Raw genomic sequence first — 24,073 nt, 5'->3', positions numbered from 1 at the left:
ATAGCGCCACTGATTCCGCAGCGCTGTACAGAGAACTCACTCACATCAGTCCCTGCCCCATTGGAGCTTACAGTCTAAATTCCCTAATATACACACACACAGACAGAGAGAGAGAGAGAGTAGGGTCAATTTTGATAGCACTGAATATTATCATTATTATCCTTAGTGATATAGCAGCGCAATCATGGAGAACAATCTGCGCTTAGTAATAACTGTATAGCAAGAAACAAGGAAGCAGAAGGTGAGAGTGTCTTGCTCTCTAGAACTTACAATCTAAAGCAGATAAAATGGAGCTCAGTGGCCCAGCCATGAATGTATCGCAAGTGAATTTCTGTGTATAGAATACAGCAGTGTCAGGAGAACGGCTGATACTTACTGACTTCTGTTTTTTTACTGACAGATGAGAATTTGTCTCATTGTCACAAATGTACTGACGGTTCCCAACCTTGCACCCTGCCCCTTTACTTAGCCCTAATCCTTGGGGCTGAGGGGAGGGCACCCTTAGGGTCAGAGTATACTGCCATGGTGCCCTGGCTGATGCAGCATTATCTGTATTATCTTATATTGTGTATGAATAATGTATATGGTGCAATGATCACTGTAAATGTCTAAATATATACACACACATATATATATATATATATATATATATATATATATATATATATATATATATATATATATATATATATATATATATATATATATATCTCTATCTACAGCTCACACTGATACATATATGAATAATACATTGGGCTCCAGCCCTCCCCTCCCCCTCATACCCTCCCTCCCCCTCCCCCTCTCCCAGGCCCCGGATGTCAGTGACGTCATTAAGAGCCATCTTTTGTCAGAGGCTGGAGAAGAAGAAGGAGCCGCAGCACCAGAGACTGAACAGCACCCTGCAAGATGTGAGTGTCCCCCGCACTGCAACACTGCTCCCACCCAGAGCACGCACACACTGCAATACACTGCATCACACACACATACATATATATATATATATACATATAGTGCCACACACTGCATCCCACCCACCGCAATCTGCCACACACTGCAATCCCTGCATCTATGTCACACACTGCTGTCACTAATCTATATCACACACACAGCAATCCCTGCATATACACTGTGTCACACATACTGCAATCTTCATATATACACTGTCACACACACTGCAATCCCTGCATATACACTGTGTCACATACATACTGCAATCTTGTATATATAGACCGTGTCACACACACTGCAATCCCTACATACTGTATTCAGTGTCTCATACACACTGCAATCCCTGCATACACACTGTGTCACACACACACTGCAATCTTACATACACACTGTGTCTCTCTCACACACACACACACACTGCAATCCCTGCATACACACTGTGTCACACACACACACTGCAATCTTACATACACACTGTCTCACACACACACACACACACACACACACTGCAATCCCTACATACTGTGTTCATTGTCTCACACACACTGCATTCTTGCATATACACTGTGTCACTGTGTCATGCACACTGCTATCACTACATCTATATCACACACTGCACAAATCTGAGTGTTGTCACACACTTATAGACTGCAATCCCTGCATATACAACACACACACACTGAAACTGTAAATACACATCACACATTGTGCAAATTTGTGCCTGTCACTCACATTTTTTACTGCATATATATCACACACTGCACAAAGCTGAGTGTCACACTCCATGTCCAGCTGTATTCCAGTGACACACAAACACTGCAATCTGTAGACATACATCACATTGCACAAAACTGTTTGTGTCACACACTGCCCCAGCTGTTTCTTATTGTCACACACACACACTGCAATCTGTACATGTACATTGTACAATCGGAGTGTGTAGCACACTAAAGCTGGCTGTGTTTTAGTAGTGTCACACACACTGGAATCTGTAGATCTAGTGTCACACACTGCCTCCAGCTGTTTGTTATACACCCCTCACTGCATCCAGCTGTTTGTTATACACCCCTCACTGACAAATGTTAGTTTCCATGCATACACCTGCTGGGTTTGTGTCATACACTCACTGCACCCACTTCTGTCCTATAAAACACATATTATTCTTTAGTTGTTGGTTGTCCTACACAAACATGACCCCTAATATTGTCTGTGACACACACACACACACACACATACATATACACACACACACACACTGCTATTGTCACACTTGTACATGACACCCAAGTGTTTGTTATTGTCGCACATTAGACACTGCTGTGTCATACACATTGTAGCTAGATGTTCGTGACACACACACTCGCACACACACACACACACTATGCTTATCTTGATTGTGACAAACATATATGTTAGTGTCACAAATATACTGCACACAGTTGGATATGTGAACACACACGTGTCCCAAATACAGGCCTGGGCCTAGTTTTGTGGTGGCCATTGACGTGGCTGTCTGCTCGTCCCTTCCACATACTGATATATAGTGTGATCTATGATATGCGTTATTGTCACGTTGGATATAATTAGAGCTATCACAAGGTAGGAGACATGATTGCACATTCACACCAAGACCTGAGACTTCTGCCTCATTGCACACGGATCACGCACACAGCTACACGTCAGATGCACCACTAAGCCCAGCTAGACATGTAACACTGGGCGGTCATGGCTTTCCTCCACATGGGTCACCCATAGTGTGTTGTAACGACACCGCACACAGCTCCATGTCCTTTTCACACACAATACATGACGCTCTGTCATTCTATAAGTACACGGGAGAGGGGGGGGTTACATGCCCAGGCACGGGATTGTGGGTAATGCAGGGGTGTATGCATGTTACAGTGGAGACATTGAGGGCGTGCAGGGACATAGAATCAGCTTCATTAATAATCATGGAAAACCCCTCTGTCATGTTTTAACGTTAGCAGCCTGGCATGTTTATGGTTAGAGCGAGACGCTCCTTCTAATCATGGAAGACGCCACAGAAGCCCGCACACCTCACAGATATGCAGCATCATGGGGGGAGAGGACATGTTCTTAAAGGGACACGTTGCTTTATCCGTGCACCCAGGGAGATATACCCTGCATCCCTGTGACCTGACACCTCCATACCGGTTTTACGTTCAATCACAGATCCGTACCCTCACTATGCGTGTGCCTGTGTATGTACGTGTGTCTGTAAATATAGTATGAGCATGTACGTGTAATATCTAATCAGAGATTAACATACGCCACATAGTCCTGAGCCTTGTGTCTAGTGAGTGAAAAATCACCGTACGCAGGTCCCCTGAATGTGCTTTATATGCCGGTGCTAGAGAAACATCTGACTAATAACACGACCTTCCCCCATACCCCAGACGTTGTCTTTATCTTGTCCTTACACACCGAGGTATAGATGTGTCTGTACTGGTACACAGTATAGAACCGCGTCCCACTGTAAATACCTCACAGGTGAATTTCAGGTTCCAATATTCCCCATAAGAAAACCTTAAGTCTGAGCAAAACTTCAGAACCCAATGAATTCTTGGCTGACTATTTAAAAATAGTTAATGTCATCCACGGTTTCTTGATCTCGGCGCATATTAATACTTTTAATACTGAAATCTTGCGACGCACTCAGTCCGGTATAATGGCGCTGGTTGGGAGTAATGGGGGTGAGGGTTTTCGGATGCTTCCCATAATAATAATAATAATTATTATCTTAATAAAGGGGGGATATGTTTACATTATAAAATTAACATATTATTTTCATTTTACTTTATTTATGTGATCAGAAAATGGCTAAGGCCGGTTTACAGATTGTTAAGTGGCGCCGAGGTCGCCCCGTGAGCAATGAGGCACTGGTTCTTAGTGAATTAATAGGTGGCGTCTTTGGCTCAGTCTGCAAAAATGTCCGCCAGGTGATTATAGTACACTTTACTATTCATAACCGTCCTTTGATGTCACGGATTCCTAGCGAGTGGATAGGCTGGATGGACTTTAAAATTGGCGCCACTCTCAAAACGGCCGCCTGGGCTATGCGTAGAAGAGGTTGTTTTTTTGAGGTAGGATTGTAAAATATGACGTGTTAGAGGCTATGGGTGCAGTTTATTTATTTAATAATTAAGAGTGCCTTGATTTAATTGTATTTAATGCACTATTAAATGTTTTTTTGTACATCATATATAAAGATAATAGTTTGCTCTCAATGACTAGCAAAATGTTAAAAAAAAACCTCCAAAAGGTAAATATGTCACCACAGGGTAACAAACTGATCCAAAACACATTGCAGATATCAAATAACCGAAAATAAATAAGCTATGTAAACAAAGTATATAGATAAATATGACTCGAAGCTTAATACTAAATCAACATTATTCCCAAATCAAAATGGCTGCTCCCATTCTGTTTTGTTTTCATTGCGGCGAGGTTGTTAATCCGTGGAAGACAGACAAAGATCAGATTAGATTGCATATTCAGGCCTACAGGCTAATTCCCCTCTCTTCTGCCTATAGATTGTAAGCTTGTGACCTCTTACCTCTCTGTCTGTTATTACCCCGTCTTGGTTTACTACAGTGTTTCTTCCCAGTTTTGGAGTATGTGAATAAATGTTAATAATAAAAATAATCTAAATAACTGTCGCCTACATGCGCTCGTGGCGGCCATTTTGTTGTTATATACTAATATTAAACCGCCAAACTACCAGCGTTAATTAATCTACTATTAATTAACTACTATTCATGCGACTGAAACTTATCAATTCGCTAGGAACCATACATAAAACTGAGGTTATTTTTCCCGTTGAATTCTGCATTCACGTGACATACTTAATCATTATCATCATCTATTAATATAGCGCCACTGAATCCGCAGCGCTGTACAAAGAACTCATTTACATCAGTCCCTGCCCCATTGTAGCTTACAGTCTATATTCCCTCACATACACAGACAGGGAGAGAGAAAGAGAGATAGGGTCAATTTTAATAGCAGCCAATTAACCTACTGGTATGTTTTTGGAGTGTGGGAGGAAACCGGAGCACCCGGAGGAAACCCACGCAAGCACGGGGAGAACATACAAACTCCACACAGATAAGGCCATGGTTGGGAATTGAACTCATGACCCCAGTGCTGTGAGGCAGAAGTACTAACCACTAAGCCACCGTGCTGCCCTACTTAAAAAAATAAATTATTCAACCATTTTTATATTTTATAGGACCTGGTTATGACTTGCTTAAAAACATATGTTTATGGGGGTACCAAGAAGACTGGGGGAGATCTTTCATTATTAAAAGGTGCATTTTGAGGGTGAATATCTGTTTTGATTGATATATGTGTCATTTATTATATTTATTGTGGATCAAATCCCATTGTAGTTCAATGCGTCATTCAGAACTTAGGGACATTTGTTGATCTTATGTACTACAGTTAGCCTCAGAGTATCTTTGTTGCTGACTATGCGGATCTTTTAGTTCATGGCAATATTTCTCCTTGGAAAGCGTTGGCAACGGGGACATCTGATGGTGGTGAGAAGGTACTACACCGCGTTAAAAGAAACGTTTCCATTTCTGCTCATCACTTCTATAAATGGTGCATCTACAGATAGTGGTGACCTGGTTTTGATAGGCAGGGTGAGCCCTATATGTTGTTGCTTTGGCTTACAGCTAGTGGTTATGAGTGGCAGTACTTTAGTAATTGTTAATGGCTTTTAAGTTATTTTATTTGTATTAGTAATGCACTGAATTCTTCCATTCATGGCATCATGTAGCGTTAACAGCCTCGCACCCCTTTCTAAAATTGTCAAAGACCATTAAGTTAGTTTTTTTTAGATAATAATTACTGAAGAGACCCAGTATCTTTTTATGTTAGACAATCACTTCAGATTAGGTATGATGGGGGGAGGGGGTCTTGTTAATATCCTTGAGAAGGGAGCTAGTGACATTCTGAAATGTCATAGTAATGATTTTTATTTGCACCCCTGTACGTGCCTCCACTCACCACCAGGTGAATCCGCCCTGTTGGGCAAGAATTCTCCCATTTCGGGGATCACTAACGGGACATTTAGATGCAAAATGTGCCCTGAGCCACAGCAACCAACTAGCAAGCAGCTTTTATCTATGTTTTGCAAGTTAAACAATGAAAGCAAGTTTATGATTGGTTGATGTAGTTTATCGTACCATGATTTGGTAGTCTGTCTTCTCTGTTAGCTGGGGGTGCCGCCTTCTCCATCTTCGGTGGCTCGCGGAGTTATGTCTTGTTTAGTCCAAGGGCCCAAATGGAAATGGCTACATAGAAATTCATATACCCACAGTGAAGGCAGCCATTCTGTAAGCTGTACCAAAGTTCAGATATTATCCAGTAATATCAAGGCCCCTCAACTTGGTTGCAGTTTGTTTAGTGTAGGGACCCAGCTGGTGTAATTCCTTATGGAGACATTGGTTCTTCTGTACGTACTCCTGGATCGGGCTGGTAATGGTCCTCATAGTGTTAATAGAATTGTAGGATCAGGAGTCGGAGTAATAGTGATTAATAGGGGACACTGTGGTCTCCTGTAGGTCTTTCTGAAGAGCTTTCTCGAAAATGTTGAAGGTAGCATTCAGATATACACGTATGGTGTGCCGATAAGAAATATGTGAAATATCAGAATATTGGCTCAACCTTAGGACACTGGTATACACTAAACAACGTACAGCCCAACTCACCTCTGACATGTTAACAACCCTTTTAAAAGACAATTGGCTGTAGGTCAAATTGTGTAGGCATGATGGAGGATCGTTGGGCCACTGTGCCCAGCCGCTGGGTTCCATCAATCCCCGTCGGTGTGGTCAGTTGACTCACAACGATAGTGGTTATCGGCTGAACTGTGCCACTATTTTACATCTTCATGTAGCTCTGTCTATAGTGGACCTCTATAACAATTGGTTCTTAATGAACTTTTTATTTACATTTTAAGTATGTTTTAAGCGATAATTCCACATTTTTTATATTGTAAATTATACCCCCCCCCCTTTGTTCCTCTTTCCTTTGTACTATTAAGATCCATTATTACATCAGGCCTATACAAATAAGTGCCCTATTCACAAGTGGACTCTGCTTCGGGTCAAAGTCCTAGAGCCAATAGCGATCTCCAGTGGTGGAACTATCATTGGTGCAGCATGGAGATAATAGGGCCCACTGCATGGCTGATGCAGAGGGTCAGAGGCCCCGGTTCCCTCCTCCCCGCTTTCCTGCAATGAGGCCCACAGCTCACTAGTTCCGCCTTTGGCGATCACACTTTGAACTATTTCGTTGCCACCCTGAACTGGTGCGATGGCGAGAGCAGGAGGCTGAGCCCAAATAAGCCTGGGCTTGCGGCCTACTAGGGATCAGGCCCTCTATTATAGGGGCCCCTGTCAGAGATAAGCCCCCTCTGGCTACTCCCTGATTTAATATCTTATCATATATTCCAACAGTCATACAATATATCGCTTCTATTTTGTCAGAGAACTTCTCCTGAACCCCTTGATCCGTCACAAACCGCCCTCTGTGCACTCGTGATTTGGAAACTCACTGTAAGGGAACACACAGGATTCCAGCTCAAATCTCACACTTGCCTCTTTAAGACTACAGATTTACTGGTCCCTTTTTCAACATAGACACACGCTTCACACCTCTCAGGAACTGCCACCAGCTACAGTATAAGGCCCGTAGCAAGTCTATGACTCAATTATCCAATTGCGCACAATCTGTACTCTGGTAGCTAAACAGTTAACCCTTCACACTCTGGTTTCGAAAGAGTTAACCCCAGCTAAGCAATCTCTTTCTTCTAAACAGGCAATGGATTCGTTTAGAGCAATTAGGACATGAACTATTACATATTTAGATGTAATATACAAAAAGTACAATGCTTATAGGTTAATAAAAAAACAATTAATAAATAATTGACATAACATACACAAGCAAAACAGTTTAAAACAAAGGGATTAAATACAGATTATAATTTACATCGAAGTGGTATATTCTGAGCCAAGGGAAATTGGCTTGAAGATGGACAGTTTATCAGTGAATGATGGATTTTCCGAAAGACTGACAATTTGTTGTCACTGGCCTCAGCTGTTTAAAGACACCTTTACACCTTTCCCCAATCCAGGTGGATTGTGGTCTAATCACCAGTTGCTTGTTGCCTGATTTACTACCCAATTCTACTATGTGACCTAACTTTTCTGTGGAGTGTTGCGCAGACTCAATTTTATTATTAATAGATCCCCTATTAATTTTCCCATCTATTGATACCAAACAGGCCTAGGTTCAGTTGTGCTTATACAAATTTCCTCAACTTCTCGGTGTGCCAGAATTCTTAATTTGACATATGAGCTGCCCTTCAACACGCTATTGAGGAATCTGTGGTTGATCACTACTTTTATTGATTTTAAGTGGCATATTTCAAACTGAATTATTTTTGTCTATATAAAATATAGCTAAGTCAGCACATGATCTTCTTGAGCCAGACACCATGCTGAGCGATTCCTAATAGTCTATTCAGGTGTCAAAACTCCATCCCAGGCCAGGATATAGTTCACCGTAGGGGCCTTTGAAGCTGCCACAGGTGACACTGCTATCTTCTAACACTGGGATTTGCAGAGCCATTGAATACACACAAAACAAACTCTCTGACTTCACAATTTACACTTTAGTAGCCCGATTCATTTGATATACCATATTTACACTGCTGTATGATTTAGGCCTTATTCCCCACAATTATGTGATGGGTTAACCCTTATAAATAACTGTAAGTTTTCTATGTTCACAATAGCCCCATGGTCAAAGGAAAGCATTTTTCCTAGTTTTAAGGTCTTTCTAAACTGTCCAATCTCTTATTGTATATATGCTATGTACACAAAAGGAGCTAAGTAAACCCTCATACTGGCCACACATGCTGTGAAATCGGCCCATTAAGCTGTTGAAGCCACATGCGTTGCCTTTCCAACCATTTCGATGCCCAGCGATAATCTGCTTGTTTTGGATTGAATCATTGCTTGAACTGAGGTCAGAGGGTGACGGCTTGTGCGTGAAGTCATCTCTTGACTCTTTTTATTGGTTTAGGTTTTCGGAAACGAGTAACCAAATTGGGATTGATATTGACGCTCATCACCATGGCCAGCAACAGCACCGGCTCATGGTTGACCAACAATAAATCGGTAGAACATATAGGGGTATATTTGCCAAACTGCGGGTTTAAAAAGTGGAGATGTTGCCTATAGCAACCAATCAGATTCTAGCTGCCCTTTTGTAGAATGTACTAAATAAATGATAACTAGAACCTGATTGGTTGCTATAGGCAACATCTCCACGTTTTCAAACCCGCAGTTTAGTAAATATACCACATAGACTATCTTCAGGTATCTGCTCTGGGGTTAGAAAACCACCATTCTTTTATAGCATTTCTGAAACTGGCCACAGACGGTAGTGTTTTGGTTGGTCAGTTTGGTAAATGCAACCGAATTGATCAACCATTGTACTGTGTGGGGGGGCTCACCATACCTGATTGAAACAACACAATATTGGATTTAATTCAGTATGGTAGAACACCGACTGGAAAGGTGACCCCGATTGTGGCTTGTAGGGTCATCCTACAGGAGGACATTATTTTGCTCGCATGTTTTATTTCATAGATTGTGTGCTCTTTTTAACTGTGTTTTATGTTGGTTTAGCTGGATTCTTACGCTTCCATGTGAATTTTTACAAACTGACTATTACGCAGCAGATCTCTGCATTTTTCCTGACTCACGAGAAATCGCATCTTCCAAAACCCGACTGCCAGTTATTACTCCTGATTCAGCTGCTAGGCTGCAGCCAAAGCCACTAATGATTTATGGAGATTTCCAGCTAAGCTCCTTGTGGCGCGCTAGCCACGACGAGCCACTAGAGGGAGCTCTGCACCCTCTATCCACAACACCTAGCTCTCCCTTTCTGCAGGCTCCTGACTTGAAAGACCCAGAGCCAAATGGGGTTATGTTACTCCCGGCTGAAGGTTACCAGGGTGTACGACCGCTTCTTGCTCATCAGCAGCCGTAATGACTCAATTCTGCGTGAGAAAATTAATGCTTTTCCTACAGAATAAATAAAAATGCATGTCTATGTGTACTACAAGGGTTGTACAGAACATGTAAGAGGCATGCATGATACAATGACGGGCAGGTGTTTGAGATGGGAGCAGGCAAGGAGACGAGGAGAGAGGGACCTGATCGAGTGAACTTACAATCTAATGGCATAATCTGCTCCAATGAGTCCAGTCAGCTGAATTGGATCCTATATCATCAAGACTAGTCCTTTGTGACAGTAGTGCTATGTGCCATATAGTGTTATGATGCTACAGCTTGCGTTTAATGCCAAAAATAACCCATAAAATGTGGCATTAAGGTGTATCACAGCTTGGCCATTTTATGGGCTGAGGTAATATTCCTTGAGCATGTATCAGCGTCTGTTGCTCATGAAGTGCCTCAGATCGGAAGTAACGTTCTGAGAAATTCTACTGCGGCGTAATAGAGTGCATGAAAAGCGCCAATGGACATGACTGCACTGGAAACAATGGATTCTAGTGTCAGACCCTGGGCCTGATTCATTAAGGATCTTAAATGAAGAGGATTCTTATTTCAGTCTCCTGGACAAAACCATGTTACATTGCAAGGGGTGCAAATGAGTGTTCTGTTTTGCACATAAGTTAAATACTGGCTGTTTTTCCATATAGCACACAAATACTTGATAGCTTATTTGTACACTGAAATTTAAAGTTGATATGTGTGTGCTACATGAAAAAACAGACAGTATTTAACTTATGTGCAAAACAGAACACTCATTTGCACCCCTTGCAATGTAACATGGTTTTGTCCAGGAGACTGAAATAAGAATCCTCTTCATTTAAGATCCTTAATGAATCGGGCCTCCTGTTACGTGCATGTTACAAACATGCAATCCACTTTAAAGCGTGCTGCATATTGTGTACAGCGACGAGAACAGTGTTTATGCACTCGAACACCGTCCTCAGTAAACCTTTTTTTTCAGAATGCAAAAGCCCTACCTCTCCCAGCTTCACAAGCGCTTAAATTAGGTTCGCAAACGTCTTGATGGCAGATTTGTGCAAGGGCTGTCTGTAGACATTCTGTTTTCTCGTGCAAACACTACAAAATGCCCCCCCCCCCCCCCAGAAGGCTCACACCCACCCACTCACGCAGAGGTGTAAAGCAATCTTACATTTCAGAAGCTGAGTGAGATATTATAGCATGGCCGCACAACTCCCGTTATGTGATAATCTCACTGGAGATTTGTAATCCATTAGTGATTTAACCCTTCAGCGGCACTGCCTAATGTTTGTGTAAATGGTGCAGATTTTGCATGACTACTTAGCCTATCGGCAGGCTGACGTGACTCACGATACTTTCTCTGAATGCCTTACTTGGCCCCGGCAGCTGGCAAGTGTTTCACGTAGCTCTGAGCTGTCACCGTGTCTATCTAATGGCTCTGGGATATGTAAGGCTTTGGGCCAGTGTGTATGAAAATAGCAGAGACCCCGGTTCATCCACTCTCAGGGATCCGTATTGCCAAAATAGCCCAAAAAAATCCCCAGAAAAAAATATATAAGAAAAAGCAAAATTGGGCCTCCTTGTTCTGTATGCTGGGTGTAATTCTCAGTGTATGTGGATAACTGTACATTACCACTCTCCTAGTTCTGTATGCTGGGTGTAATTCTCAGTGTATGTGGATAACTGTACATTACCACTCTCCTAGTTCTGTATGCTGGGTGTAATCCTCAGTGTATGTGGATAACTGTACACTACCGCTCTCCTAGTTCTGTATGCTGGGTGTAATCCTCAGTGTATGTGGATAACTGTACACTACCACTCTCCTAGTTCTGTATACTGGGTGTAATTCTCAGTGTATGTGGATAACTGTACACTACCACTCTCCTAGTTCTGTATGCTGGGTGTAATTCTCAGTGTATGTGGATAACTGTACACTACCACTCTCCTAGTTCTGTATACTGGGTGTAATTCTCAGTGTATGTGGATAACTGTACACTACCACTCTCCTAGTTCTGTATGCTGGGTGTAATTCTCAGTGTATGTGGATAACTGTACACTACCACTCTCCTAGTTCTGTATGCTGGGTGTAATTCTCAGTAGGGGTCATATTAGCGATACACAGTAGTGTAATCTGTGCAGTATACTACGGATAGTACCGTAATGACAGGCCGTCACCTTCTCAGTTTCCCGGCCTGCAGTGATCTGATTGGTTCGACCTCCCGCCTTTGCAAGGCTGCGAAAATAGATTACGGTACTTGTGCTTTAGACTTGTTTTTTTTTTTGTGACGTAGTTAATGCTTCTGCATTGTGCTTTTATCCATACAGTATGCTGTACTATCAGCACAGTGCCTGAGAAATAGCGCGTTGCTGAGTTCTAACGTTTTTTAATGCTGCGTTAACAGTTTAGAAAAGAACGGTGTGAACTGATTTAATTCTCTTTTCAATGTGTGAAAAGCTAATTAAAAGCATATAAGTGTGAACAAGCCCCCTTCAGTATAAGAGCAACTAGCAGAGGTTCCTTGCTTAGGACAGAATGTGTATAAATCCTGTGTAAATTTATTCATTGTTATATCACATCAGTCCCTGCCCCACTCGAGCTTACAGTCTAAATTCCCTGATACACACACACACTAAGGTCCGTTTTAGTCAGCAGCCAATTAACCTACCAGTATGTCTGTGGAAGGAAACCCATGCAAACATGGGGATAACATACAAACTCAAATGCATGTCCCCAGCGTGTAAATATAACATTGTCTGTCGGTGTGGAGATGTATGATTTCTGTGATTTATTATTATTATTTTTTTCCTTATAAGGCATAACCCCCTACAGTAAATGACATATAACATACATTTTCCTATATATGTGGATACTTTACTCTAGTGTGTCATGACACATTTATAGACTGGATGAGCCACAAACATTTAGGGGTAACAGGGTTAGGTGTCTTAAATAAGATGAGCAATAGAGTTTACATACTATTATGGGCCTGATTCATTAAGGATCTTAACTTGAGAAACGTCTTATTTCAGTCTCCTGGACAAAACCATGTTACAATGCAAGGGGTGCAAATTAGTATTCTGTTTTACTGACTGTTTTTTCATGTAGCACACAAATATCAACTTTAAATTTCAGTGTACAAATAAGCTATCAAGTATTTGTGTGCTACATGAAAAAACAGTCAGTATTTAACTTATGTGCAAAACAGAAATCTAATTTGCACCCCTTGCATTGTAACATGGTTTTGTCCAGGAGACTGAAATAAGAAGTTTCTCAAGTTAAGATCCTTAATGAATCAAGCCCTATATTTTAATTGCACATGACACACATTTCCTGAAATTCACTCTGGTTTTCAAGTTGTGTTTTTCACTTTTTCATATTTTAACACTGGTGTGTCAGATTGGATAACACAGTGTGGTTTTGTATGTCACAATTCCACAAACCCCAAAGAGTACAAAATATGTACTAAGGTATAGGCTTTTTTTTGGAGGGTGGGGGGGATTCTGAGGCAAAAGCACAATCAAGGAATCGGAGCCTCATGAACATTGGTCATGAAATTCTTGCGTGAGGTCACGGGTACCTAGTGAACGGATAGGCTGCACTGTCATGAACATTGGATAGGCCCCCAAAATGGCTGCCGTGTCTGTGTGTAGGCGACTGGCATGCTTTAAGTCGCTGATGCCCAACCCGCCGGCCTCAGCACATATTGACGTTTCTTGTGACCCGCGGGAAGCAGGACAGATCCAGGGGGCTTGAGGGAAAGAAAAATGCTAAAGGAGTATTTCTGGGTTGGGCAGTGAATGCTGACCTTACATCTGAGGTAGCGGTACTTTGTGCTCTCTAGTGTATGACAATCAGTGTGTTGTATTCTCCATGTGCTCTGCCTAATTATACCTGGTGGATTACAGCCCAGATATAGCTCTGCGTGTGATAATATAGTCAGATTATCCTCAGATCTATATCGGAGCCGCTATATTTATTCCTTAATGTCACCACTATGGGTTTTCCTGTGCTCGCTCTAAAAATACACAGCACATCAACATCACCGTTTATTTATATAGCGCCACTAACTCCGCAGCGCTGTACAGAGAACTCATCCACATCAGTCCCTGCCCCATTGGAGCTTACAGTCTAAATTCCCTAATATACACACACAGACGACAGAGACAGACTATGGTCAATTTTGATAGCAGCCAATTAACCTACTAGTATGTTTTTGGAGTGTGGGAGGAAACCGGAGCACCCGGAGGAAAGCCACGCAAACACGGGGAGAACATACAAACTCCACACAGATAAGGCCATGGTCGGGAATTGAACTCATGATGCCACTCTGTGAGGCAGAAGTGCTAACCACTGAGCCACCGTCACTAATATGACTGATAACAAGGACACTCATACCAATATCATTAAATCAATGTATTAAAAATACACTGTAGGCATTGAGTGCCCCTTATACCTTTCAGGTCTGCCCCAGCTGCCGGCCCCCCCGCTGCCCCCGGAGAAGGACCCCAAGCTCCCCCCAACCTCACCAGCAACAGGAGGCTCCAACAAACCCAGGCACAGGTGGATGAGGTGAGTTCAATTTAGATGGAAGGGGAAAGTAAAGAGTGGGGGTTGGGGGTTCGGGACGTTGTATCCTCAATTTCTGCTCTCTTTCGATCCCTCAGGTGGTGGATATCATGCGTGTGAATGTAGATAAGGTTTTGGAACGAGATCAGAAGCTGTCCGAGTTGGATGACCGCGCGGACGCTCTGCAGGCCGGAGCCTCGCAGTTTGAAACCAGCGCCGCCAAACTTAAGCGCAAGTACTGGTGGAAGAACCTCAAGGTGTGTCTGAGGGCTTTCTGGAGGAGTCATCGCAACGCTTACATTTTGTCTACTTTTCTTTTAGTGTGATGGCCACATTCATCCTTTTGTGTCGCTTTTTCACCATCAACCTTGTCACTCTGCACTCAGTATCGCTGATTTCTCATCTCTTCCACATCTGCCTCGCTTGTATGCTCACTTCTCTACTTGGCCTTCTGCTAATCCTATAGTTCTTACCCACCTTCAACTGCTTTGTCATGCCTCTCAATGTCACTGGAATGCTCTTTCCTTGCAACATAGGGAATCGGAAATAGGACAGTTAAAAATATATTTTAAACTCTTTCGTTCCCCCTTCCGTGCCCTCTTCTTCCCCTCTCTTTCTGCGCGCCCTGCTCTCTCTCTCTGGGTGCCCTGCTTTCTCTCTCTCTGCGCGCCCTGCTCTCTCTCTCTGGGTGCCCTGCTCTCTCTCTCTCTGCGCGCCCTGATTTCTCTCTCTCTGCGCACCCTGCTCTCTCTCTGCGCGCCCTGCTTTCTCTCTCTCTCTCTCTCTGCGCGCCCTGCTCTCTCTCTCTCTCTCTCTCTCTGCGCGCCCTGCTCTCTCTCTGCGCGCCTTGCTCTCTCTCTCTCTCTTTCTGCACCCTGCTCTCTCTCTTTCTCTGCACCCTGCTCTCTCTCTTTCTCTGCACCCTGCTCTCTCTCTTTCTCTGCACCCTGCTCTCTCTTTCTCTGCGCCCTGCTCTCTCTCTTTCTCTGCGCCCTGCTCTCTCTCTTTCTCTGCGCCCTGCTCTCTCTCTCTCTCTGCGCCCTTCTCTCTCTCTGCGCCCTGCTCTCTCTCTGTGCGCCCTGCTCTCTCTCTCGCTCTCTCTCTGCGCCCTGCTCTCTCGCTTTCTCTCTGCGCCCTGCTCTCTCTCTGCGCCCTGCTCTCTCTCTGCGCCCTGCTCTCTCTCGATCTCTCTCTCTGCGCCCTGCTCTCTCCCAATCTCTCTCTCTCTGCGCCCTGCTCTCTCCCAATCTCTCTCTCTCTGCGCTCTGCTCTCTCCCGATCTCTCTCTCTCTGCGCCCTGCTCTCTCTCGATCTCTCTCTCTCTCTGTGCGCCCTGCTCTCGCTCTCCCTGTGCGCCCTGCTCTCTCTCGCTCTCTCTGCGCGCCCTGATTTCTCTCTCTCTGCGCACCCTGCTCTCTCTCTCTCTGCGCGCCCTGCTCTCTCTCTCTCTGCGCGCCCTGCTCTCTCTCTGCGCGCCTTGCTCTCTCTCTCTCTTTCTGCACCCTGCTCTCTCTTTCTGCACCCTGCTCTCTCTCTTTCTCTGCGCCCTGCTCTCTCTCTTTCTCTGCGCCCTGCTCTCTCTCTTTCTCTGCGCCCTGCTCTCTCTCTTTCTCTGCGCCCTGCTCTCTCTCTGTGCGCCCTGCTCTCTCTCTCGCTCTCTCTGTGCGCCTCGCTCTCTGCGCCCTGCTCTCTCTCTGTGCGCCCTGCTCTCTCTCTCGCTCTCTCTGTGCGCCTCGCTCTCTGCGCCCTGCTCTCTCTCTCTCTATGCCCTGCTCTCTCTCTCTGTGCGCCCTGCTCTCTCGCTCTCTGTGGGCCCTGCTCTCGCTCTCTCTGTGCGCCCTGCTCTCTCTCGCTTTCTCTCTGCGCCCTGCTCTCTCTCTGCGCCCTGCTCTCTCGATCTCTCTCTGCGCCCTGCTATCTCCCGATCTCTCTCTCTCTCTGCGGCCTGCTCTCTCCCGATCTCTCTCTCTCTCTGCGGCCTGCTCTCTCTCAATCTCTCTCTCTCTCTCTGTGCGCCCTGCTCGCTCTCTCTGCGCCCTGCTCGCTCTCTCTGCGCCCTGCTCGCTCTCTCTCTGCGCCCTGCTCTCTCCGCCCTGCTCTCTCCCGATCTCTCTCTCTCTGCGCCCTGCTCTCTCCCGATCTCTCTCTCTCTCTGCGCCCTGCTCTCTCCCGAGCTCTCGCTCTCTGCGCCCTGCTCTCTCCCGAGCTCTCGCTCTCTGCGCCCTGCTCTCTCCCGAGCTCTCGCTCTCTGCGCCCTGCTCTCTCCCGAGCTCTCGCTCTCTGCGCCCTGCTCTCTCCCGATCTCTCGCTCTCTGCGCCCTGCTCTCTCCCGAGCTCTCGCTCTCTGTGCGCCCTGCTCTCTCTCTCTCTCTCTCTGTGCCCTGCTCTCTCTCTCTGTGCGCCCTGCTCTCTCTCTCTCTCTGTGCGCCCTGCTCTCTCTCTCTCTCTCTGTGCGCCCTGCTCTCTCTCTCTCTGTGCGCCCTGCTCTCTCTCTCTCTGTGCGCCCTGCTCTCTCTCTCTCTGTGCGCCCTGCTCTCTCTCTCTCTGTGCGCCCTGCTCTCTCTCTCTCTGTGCGCCCTGCTCTCGCTCTCTCTGTGCGCCCTGCACGCCCTGCTCTCGCTCTGTGCGCCCTGCTCTCGCTCTGTGCGCCCTGCTCTCGCTCTGTTCGCCCTGCTCTCGCTCTGTGCGCCCTGCTCTCGCTTTGTCGCTGCACCCTGCTCTCGATCTCTCTCTCTATGTGCCCTGCTCTCGCACTCTCTCTCTCGCTGTGCCCTGCTCTCTCTGCTCTCTCTCGCTGTGCCCTGCTCTCTCTGCTCTCTCTCGCTGCGCCCTGCTCTCTTTGTTCTCTCTCGCTGCGCCCTGCTCTCTTTGCTCCCTAGCTGCGCTCTGCTCTCTGTGCGCTCTCTCGCTGCGCCCTGCTCCCTCTGCGCTCTCTCGCTGCGCCCTTCTCTCTGTGCTCTCTCTCGCTGCGCCCTGTTCTCTCTCGCTGCGCCCTGCTCTCTGTGCTCTCTCTCGCTGCGCCCTGCTCTCTCTTCTCTCTCTCGCTGCGCTCTCTTCTCTCTCTCGCTGCGCTCTCTTCTCTCTCTCGCTGCGCTCTCTGCTCGCTCTCGCTGCGTCCTGCTCTCTCTCGCTGCGCCCTGCTCTCTTTGCTCTCTCTCGCTGCGCCCTGCTCTCTTTGCTCTCTCTCGCTGCGCCCTGCTCTCTTTGCTCCCTAGCTGCGCCCCCTGCTCTCTGTTCGCTCTCTCGCTGCGCCCTGCTCTCTGTGCGCTCTCTCGCTGCGCCCTGCTCTCTGTGCTCTCTCTTGCTGCGCCCTGCTCTCTGTGCTCTCTCGCTGCTCCCTGCTCTCTGTGCTCTCTCTCGCTGTGCCCTGAGCTCTCTTCTCTCTCTCGCTGCGCTCTCTTCTCTCTCTCGCTGCGCTCTGCGCTCTCTTCTCTCTCTCGCTGCGCTCTCTTCTCTCTCTCGCTGCGCCCTGCGCTCTCTTCTCTCTCTCGCTGCGCCCTGCGCTCTCTTCTCTCTCTCGCTGCGCCCTGCGCTCTCTTCTCTCTCTCGCTGCGCCCTGCTCTCTCTCACTGCGCCCTGTTCTCTCTGCTCTCTCTCGCTGCGCCCTGCTCTCTTTCTCTATTTCTTTCTGCGCCCTTCTCTCTGTTTCTCTCTGTGCCCTGCTCTCTCTCTATCTCTATGCGCCCTGCTCTCTTTCTCTCTCGCTCTGTGCGCCCTGCTCTCTATCTCTCTCGCTCTGTGCGCCCTGCTCTCTATCTCTCTCGCTCTGTGCGCCCTGCTCTCTATCTCTCTCGCTCTGTGCGCCCTGCTCTCTCTCTCTCGCTCTGTGCGCCCTGCTCTCTCTCTCTCTCTCTCTCTCTCTCTGCGCCCTGCTCTCTCTCTCTCTCTCTCTCTCTCGCTCTGTGCGCCCTGCTCTCTCTCTCTCTCGCTCTGTGCGCCCTGCTCTCTCTTTCGCTCTGTGCGCCTTGCTCTCTCTCTCTCGCTCTGTGCGCCTTGCTCTCTCTCTCTCGCTCTGTGCGCCCTGCTCTCTCTCTCTCTCGCTCTGTGCGCCCTGCTCTCGCTCTCTCTCGCTCTGTGCGCCCTGCTCTCGCTCTCTCTCGCTCTGTGCGCCCTGCTCTCGCTCTCTCTCGCTCTGTGCGCCCTGCTCTCGCTCTCTCTCGCTCTGTGCTCCCTGCTCTCGCTCTCTCTCGCTCTGTGCGCCCTGCTCTCGCTCTCTCTCGCTCTGTGCGCCTTGCACTCTCGCTCTCTCTCGCTCTGTGCGCCTTGCACTCTCGCTCTCTCTCGCTCTGTGCGCCTTGCTCTCTCGCTCTCTCTCGCTCTGTGCGCCTTGCTCTCTCGCTCTGTGCGCCTTGCTCTCTCGCTCTGTGCGCCTTGCTCTCGCTCTCTCGCTCTGTGCGCCTTGCTCTCTCGCTCTGTGCGCCTTTCTCTCTCTGAGCCCTGCTCGCTCGCCCTCTTTCTCTGTGCCCTGCTCGCTTGCCCTCTCTCTCTTCGCCCTTCTCACTGCGCCCTTCTCGCTCGCTCTCACTGCGCCCTTCTCGCTCGCTCTCACTGCGCCCTGCTCGCTCGCTCTCACTGCGCTCTGCTCGCTCTCACTGCGCCCTGCCCGCTCTTACTCTGCGCCCTGCTCTCTCTCTCTCTCTGCGCCCTTCTCACTCGCTCTCACTGCGCCCTGCTCTCTCTCTCTCTCTCTCTCTCTCTGCGCCCTGCTCGCTCGATCGCTCTCCCTCTTTGCGCCCTGCTTCCTCGCTCGCTCTGCGCCCTGCTCTCTCTCTCTCTCTCTCTGCGCCTTGCTCGCTCGATCGCTCTCACTCTCTGCGAACTGCTCCCTCGCTCGCTCTCTCTCTTTGCGCCCTGCTCCCTCGCTCGCTCTCTCTTTTTGCGCCCTGCTCCCTCGCTCTCTCTCTTTGCACCCTGCTCCCTCGCTCGCTTTCTCTCTCTGCGCCCTGCTCGCTCTCCCTCTCTGCGCCCTGCTTCCTCGCTTGCTCGCCCTTTCTGTGCCTTGCTCCCTCGCTCGCTCTCTCTCTTTGCACCCTGCTCCCTCGCTCTCTCTCTTTGCGCCCTGCTCCCTCGCTCGCTTTCTCTCTCTGCGCCCTGCTTGCTCTCCCTCTCTGCGCCCTGCTTGCTCTCCCTCTCTGCGCCCTGCTCGCTCTCTCTCCCTGCGCCCTGTTCGCTCTCTCTCCCTGCGCCCTGCTCGCTCTCTCTCTCTGCGCCCTGCTCGCTCTCTCTCTCTGCGCCCTGCTCGCTCTCTCTCTCTGCGCCCTGCTCGCTCGCTCTCTCTGTGCCCTGCTCGCTCGCTCTGCGCCCTTCTCCCTCGCTCGCTCTGCGCCCTGCTCCCTCGCTCGCTCTGCGCCCTGCTCCCTCGCTCGCTCTGCGCCCTGCTCGCTCGCTCGCTCTGCGCCTTTCTCCCTCGCTCGCTCTGCTCCCTCGCTCGCTCTGCGCCCTGGTCCCTCGCTCGCTCTGCGCCTTTCTCGCTCGTCGCCCTGCTCCCTCGCTCGCTCGCTCTGCGCCCTGCTCCCTCGCTCGCTCGATCTGCGCCCTGCTCCCTCACTCGCTCGCTCTGCGCCCTGCTCCCTCGCTTGCTCGCCCTCTCTGTGCCCTGCTCTCTCTCTCTCTCTCTCTCTGACCCTATCTTCCGTTACACAGATTGTATCTCCCTTTGGGTTGTACATGCTGTCCTCTTCCCTCTTCTAGTGTTTTCTCTTATACTGTGTTGTCCTCTCTCCTCAGATGATGATCATTATGGGAGTGATATGCGCTATCATCCTCATCATAATTATTGGTGAGTTACATGTGTGTATATACTGGCTTCTTATATCTGTGCTGTGTACATATAGCCGACTGTACTAACCGCTTCTTTTTCTCTTGCTTCTTTTTTCTCCTTCTCCCCTCTGTTCTCTCCCTCCCCATGTCCATCCACCCGCACACTCCCCCCTGCTCCCTCCCCCTTTCCATCCACCCGCACACTCCCCCCTGCTCCCTCCCCCTTTCCATCCACCCGCACACTCCCCCCTGCTCCCTCCCCCTATCCATTTATCCACACACTCCCCCTGTTCTCTCCCTCCCCTTGTCCATCCATCCGCACACTCCCCCTGTTCTCTCCCTCCCCCTATCCATTTATCCGCACACTCCCCCTGTTCTCTCCCTCCCCTTGTCCATCCATCCGCACACTCCCCCTGTTTTCTCCCTCCCCTTGTCCATCCATCCGCACACTCCCCCTGTTTTCTCCCTCCCCTATCCATCCACCCGCACACTCCCCCCTGTTTTCTCCCTCCCCTTGTCCATCCACTCGCACACTCCCCCTGTTCTCTCCCTCTCCTTGTCCATCCATCCGCACACTCCCCCTGTTCTCTCCCTCCCCTTGTCCATCCATCCGCACACTCCCCCTGTTCTCTCCCTCCCCTTGTCCATCCATCCGCACACTCCCCCTGTATTCTCCCTCCCCTTGTCCATCCATCCGCACACTCCCCCTGTATTCTCCCTCCCCCTATCCATCCACCCGCACACTCCCCTTGTCCATCCACCTGCACACTCCCCCTGTATTCTCCCTCCCCCTATCCATCCATCCGCACACTCCCCCTGTTCTCTCCCTCCCCCTATCCATCCACCCGCACACTCCCCCTGTATTCTTCCTCCCACTATCCATCCACCTGCACACTCCTCCTGTATTCTCCTTCCTGCTTTACCTGTCACTCATCCTCCCTCTCTCACTTCATTGCCGCAATCCTTAAATCCCAATGTTTTCCGTCTTTGTCGCCTTCAGTTTACTTCAGCACCTAAGGACAGCGTATATCTTCCCGTCTCTGTCACTTTTTCTCCCCCTCGCCGGATCTGTCATCTACCCCAGCTGGGACCAGACAAACTTCAACATAACTCCCCCCTCCTGCCTCTCCCTTCTAACACGGGGAAGTGGGAACCCCATATTGTGCAAATGCTCTCCCTCCTTGCTCTCCCCCTGTAAATACCCACTGACTGGAAATACCCCCTAACTTATATACACACATATATATATTTAATTTGTCCGTGTGCAGGTTTTTCTGTCCCCTTGTTTCCCGTGACGCTGTGTGTCCGTGATGTTTATACCCCAAAGGGGGAGGGAGGGGCAATAACCCCCAAAACTGGTCTCTATTTACCCCCTAATGAAATGAGTCTTGTTTTTTTTTCCAGTGAAGCAAGAGTGGCAATTGAGAACTTAGTGGAGGAGGATTGTGTGTGTGTGTGTGTGTGTGTGTACAGTATGTATGTGTGTATGTGTAAAAAAAAATATATATATATAATATATCCTCTGTTACCCCTCTCCTTTATGGCCATATCTCACTACTTCTATATATTTCATATGCCATGTGTTATGGATAGGGCTGGAATGATGGACATGTGACCTCTAGCACCAGGCTTTCCCAGAATACACTGCTCCACTAGTGCAAAATATTTGGCTGATTTTTTTCTGAAGAATCCGTGGGGCACTGGGGGGACCCTCTTTCTTCCACTAATCTGGAGGGATTTAGTGTAAGGATTGGGGTGATTCTTCTGTGCTGCCCACCCTTGCCTCCATATTGCACTGGTATGCCTTGCAGGAGGCAGGATCGCCAGATAACGTAGGAATAGCAGAGGGGGGCAGGTTGAGAGATGGCTTGCTTTGTGCCTCAGGGGGATAGGGGGGGAGGGGTCTGTACAGAAATAACAGAGGGATGTTTTGTTTCCTCGTCACCCGTTGTCACTTAGGAGGGAAGTGGCACTTTCAGGGTGATGGTAGACGCTGTTTAGTAATACCCCATTGGGTGTAATTGGATGGGGGCATCATTTTTGCTGCCTCTCTACTACACAGTGTGCTAATAAGTGAGATACGGTGGGGGTAACTGTGTTGGATCCACAACCTTTACCAATCCAGGACTGCTAAAAAAGAACGCCCTCTTCCCCCCCTGACTGACGGCTCCTCTTGTTACTTACCCCTTATATCCAATACCTGCATGGGATCAGCCATTATGTAGCTGCAACCAGCTAGGGCAATACGGCACATACACAGCTGAGACACCATTTCCCTTCCCCCCCTTTCCACAGTACTTGTGTGCCTGATTGCCCTGTCCGCCTGCAATGTCTCATTTGGAGGGAGGGGGTGAGTGTGTCCAGGGGCAATAGGGTAAATCTCCCCCTCTCTCCTTGTTACCAACCTCTGAAATGCCCCTTTCCCTTCTCCTGTCCCCACAACATAAATATTAAAATAAATAAATGTTGTTTAACCAAATATCTTGTGTCTTGACTTTTGTTTGGTGGGAATGAGGGCTAATGAAGAGGACAGAAGTCTGTCTCTCTCCGGTTGGATGCCTGTGCCTCTTTCCTGATACAAGTACTATAACGAGCATGTGTCGTCTCCATACCGTGGAGGCAGCCATTTTGTTGGCTGAACTAAGACTTGCATCCTATCCCTTCACTAGGAACCATTGCCTCATGAATATTAATCATCGCTGGTTAGTGTTGGTCATGATATGCCACAATGATGTCACAAGCTTCTGGTGCAGGGATAGGTTGCACTCTTGAATATTGATTGGTTCAGCTCACAAAATGGCTGCCTCCACTGCCTGTATGCGATAGGTCCACATTAGTTATCCGGAAGAAAATGGTGTTCATGAATATTTTAATGGAGGCAATGGGATCTATGGAAGATGATCCCTACTCCATTTCTCGTAAACGCTGTCTAATAAAATGGTATTGCAAATCTGTGTTCTTTTTATGAAAATAGTCTTTAAATATGCAATTTTTACCATTGTAATAAAAGGTTTCAATTGTCGCCGGCCAATCTGGGCCGGAGGAGAACTAAACTCGCAAAGATCTGGCAGCTGTTTTCTCTCGGCAGAATAATCCTTCAGGAGGAGTTCACTGAACGCTGACATATTTCTACGAAAGACCCATATCTAAAGTTGTATGCAGTGTTTTGGTCCCATTGTGCACCTAGATTTCCACCAAAGCGCATAGGTTTGTGCCGAAGCGTAAGAAATGAGATGTAGTTTTCAGGAGTGAGATTAATCTGATGGTGGAAAGGGCACATTTTCATATAGGTGTCCTTGATGTGCCAACGGGCGTGCAGCCCTTTTTTCGCAAACTCACCTGAATTTTGCACCAGCTCAGAGATGGCCGTCTTCAAACCTCATTCTACCCTTGTCAAAATGGTCTTCCATCTTGCTCTGTCATGTTCAATTTTGACAGAAGTGTGTTCCATATTTCAGATAACCGGAGCAAATCGGTGGTGTTTAGCTTAATTTTAAAACATACAAGTCGCCCTCACACCACTGAGGCGGCCATTTTTTGTGTGTGTGTGTGTGTGTGTGTGTTGCTCCAATATTCCTAAGAATGCAGCTTAATAAATCCACTTAGGGACCAGTAACTTCACTGAGACAATTCACACAAGAAGACATTTTGTCTGCTGAAGTCCTGTTGGAGAGTACTCCCAGTGAATCGATATACTAGATTC

The 24,073-nt window shown here is 47.7% G+C and overlaps 1 protein-coding gene across 1 annotated transcript; it reads left to right on the top strand.

Moving 5' to 3' along the window:
- The first annotated feature begins 801 nt into the window (after nucleotides 1–801).
- On the top strand, nucleotides 802–22,849 carry VAMP2 (vesicle associated membrane protein 2). Its single transcript, XM_075206471.1, has 5 exons — nucleotides 802–908; nucleotides 14,505–14,613; nucleotides 14,709–14,867; nucleotides 20,338–20,389; nucleotides 21,371–22,849. Coding segments are annotated over exons 1-5 (339 nt in total). The 5' UTR covers nucleotides 802–906; the 3' UTR covers nucleotides 21,388–22,849.
- The last annotated feature ends 1,224 nt before the right edge of the window (nucleotides 22,850–24,073 follow it).

The sequence above is a fragment of the Mixophyes fleayi genome, chromosome 4 (assembly GCF_038048845.1).
Source record: "Mixophyes fleayi isolate aMixFle1 chromosome 4, aMixFle1.hap1, whole genome shotgun sequence".
Classification (NCBI taxonomy): Eukaryota; Metazoa; Chordata; class Amphibia; order Anura; family Limnodynastidae; genus Mixophyes; species Mixophyes fleayi.
Note: the sequence above shows the minus strand (reverse complement) of the source record. Positions and strands in the feature narration are given on the sequence as shown.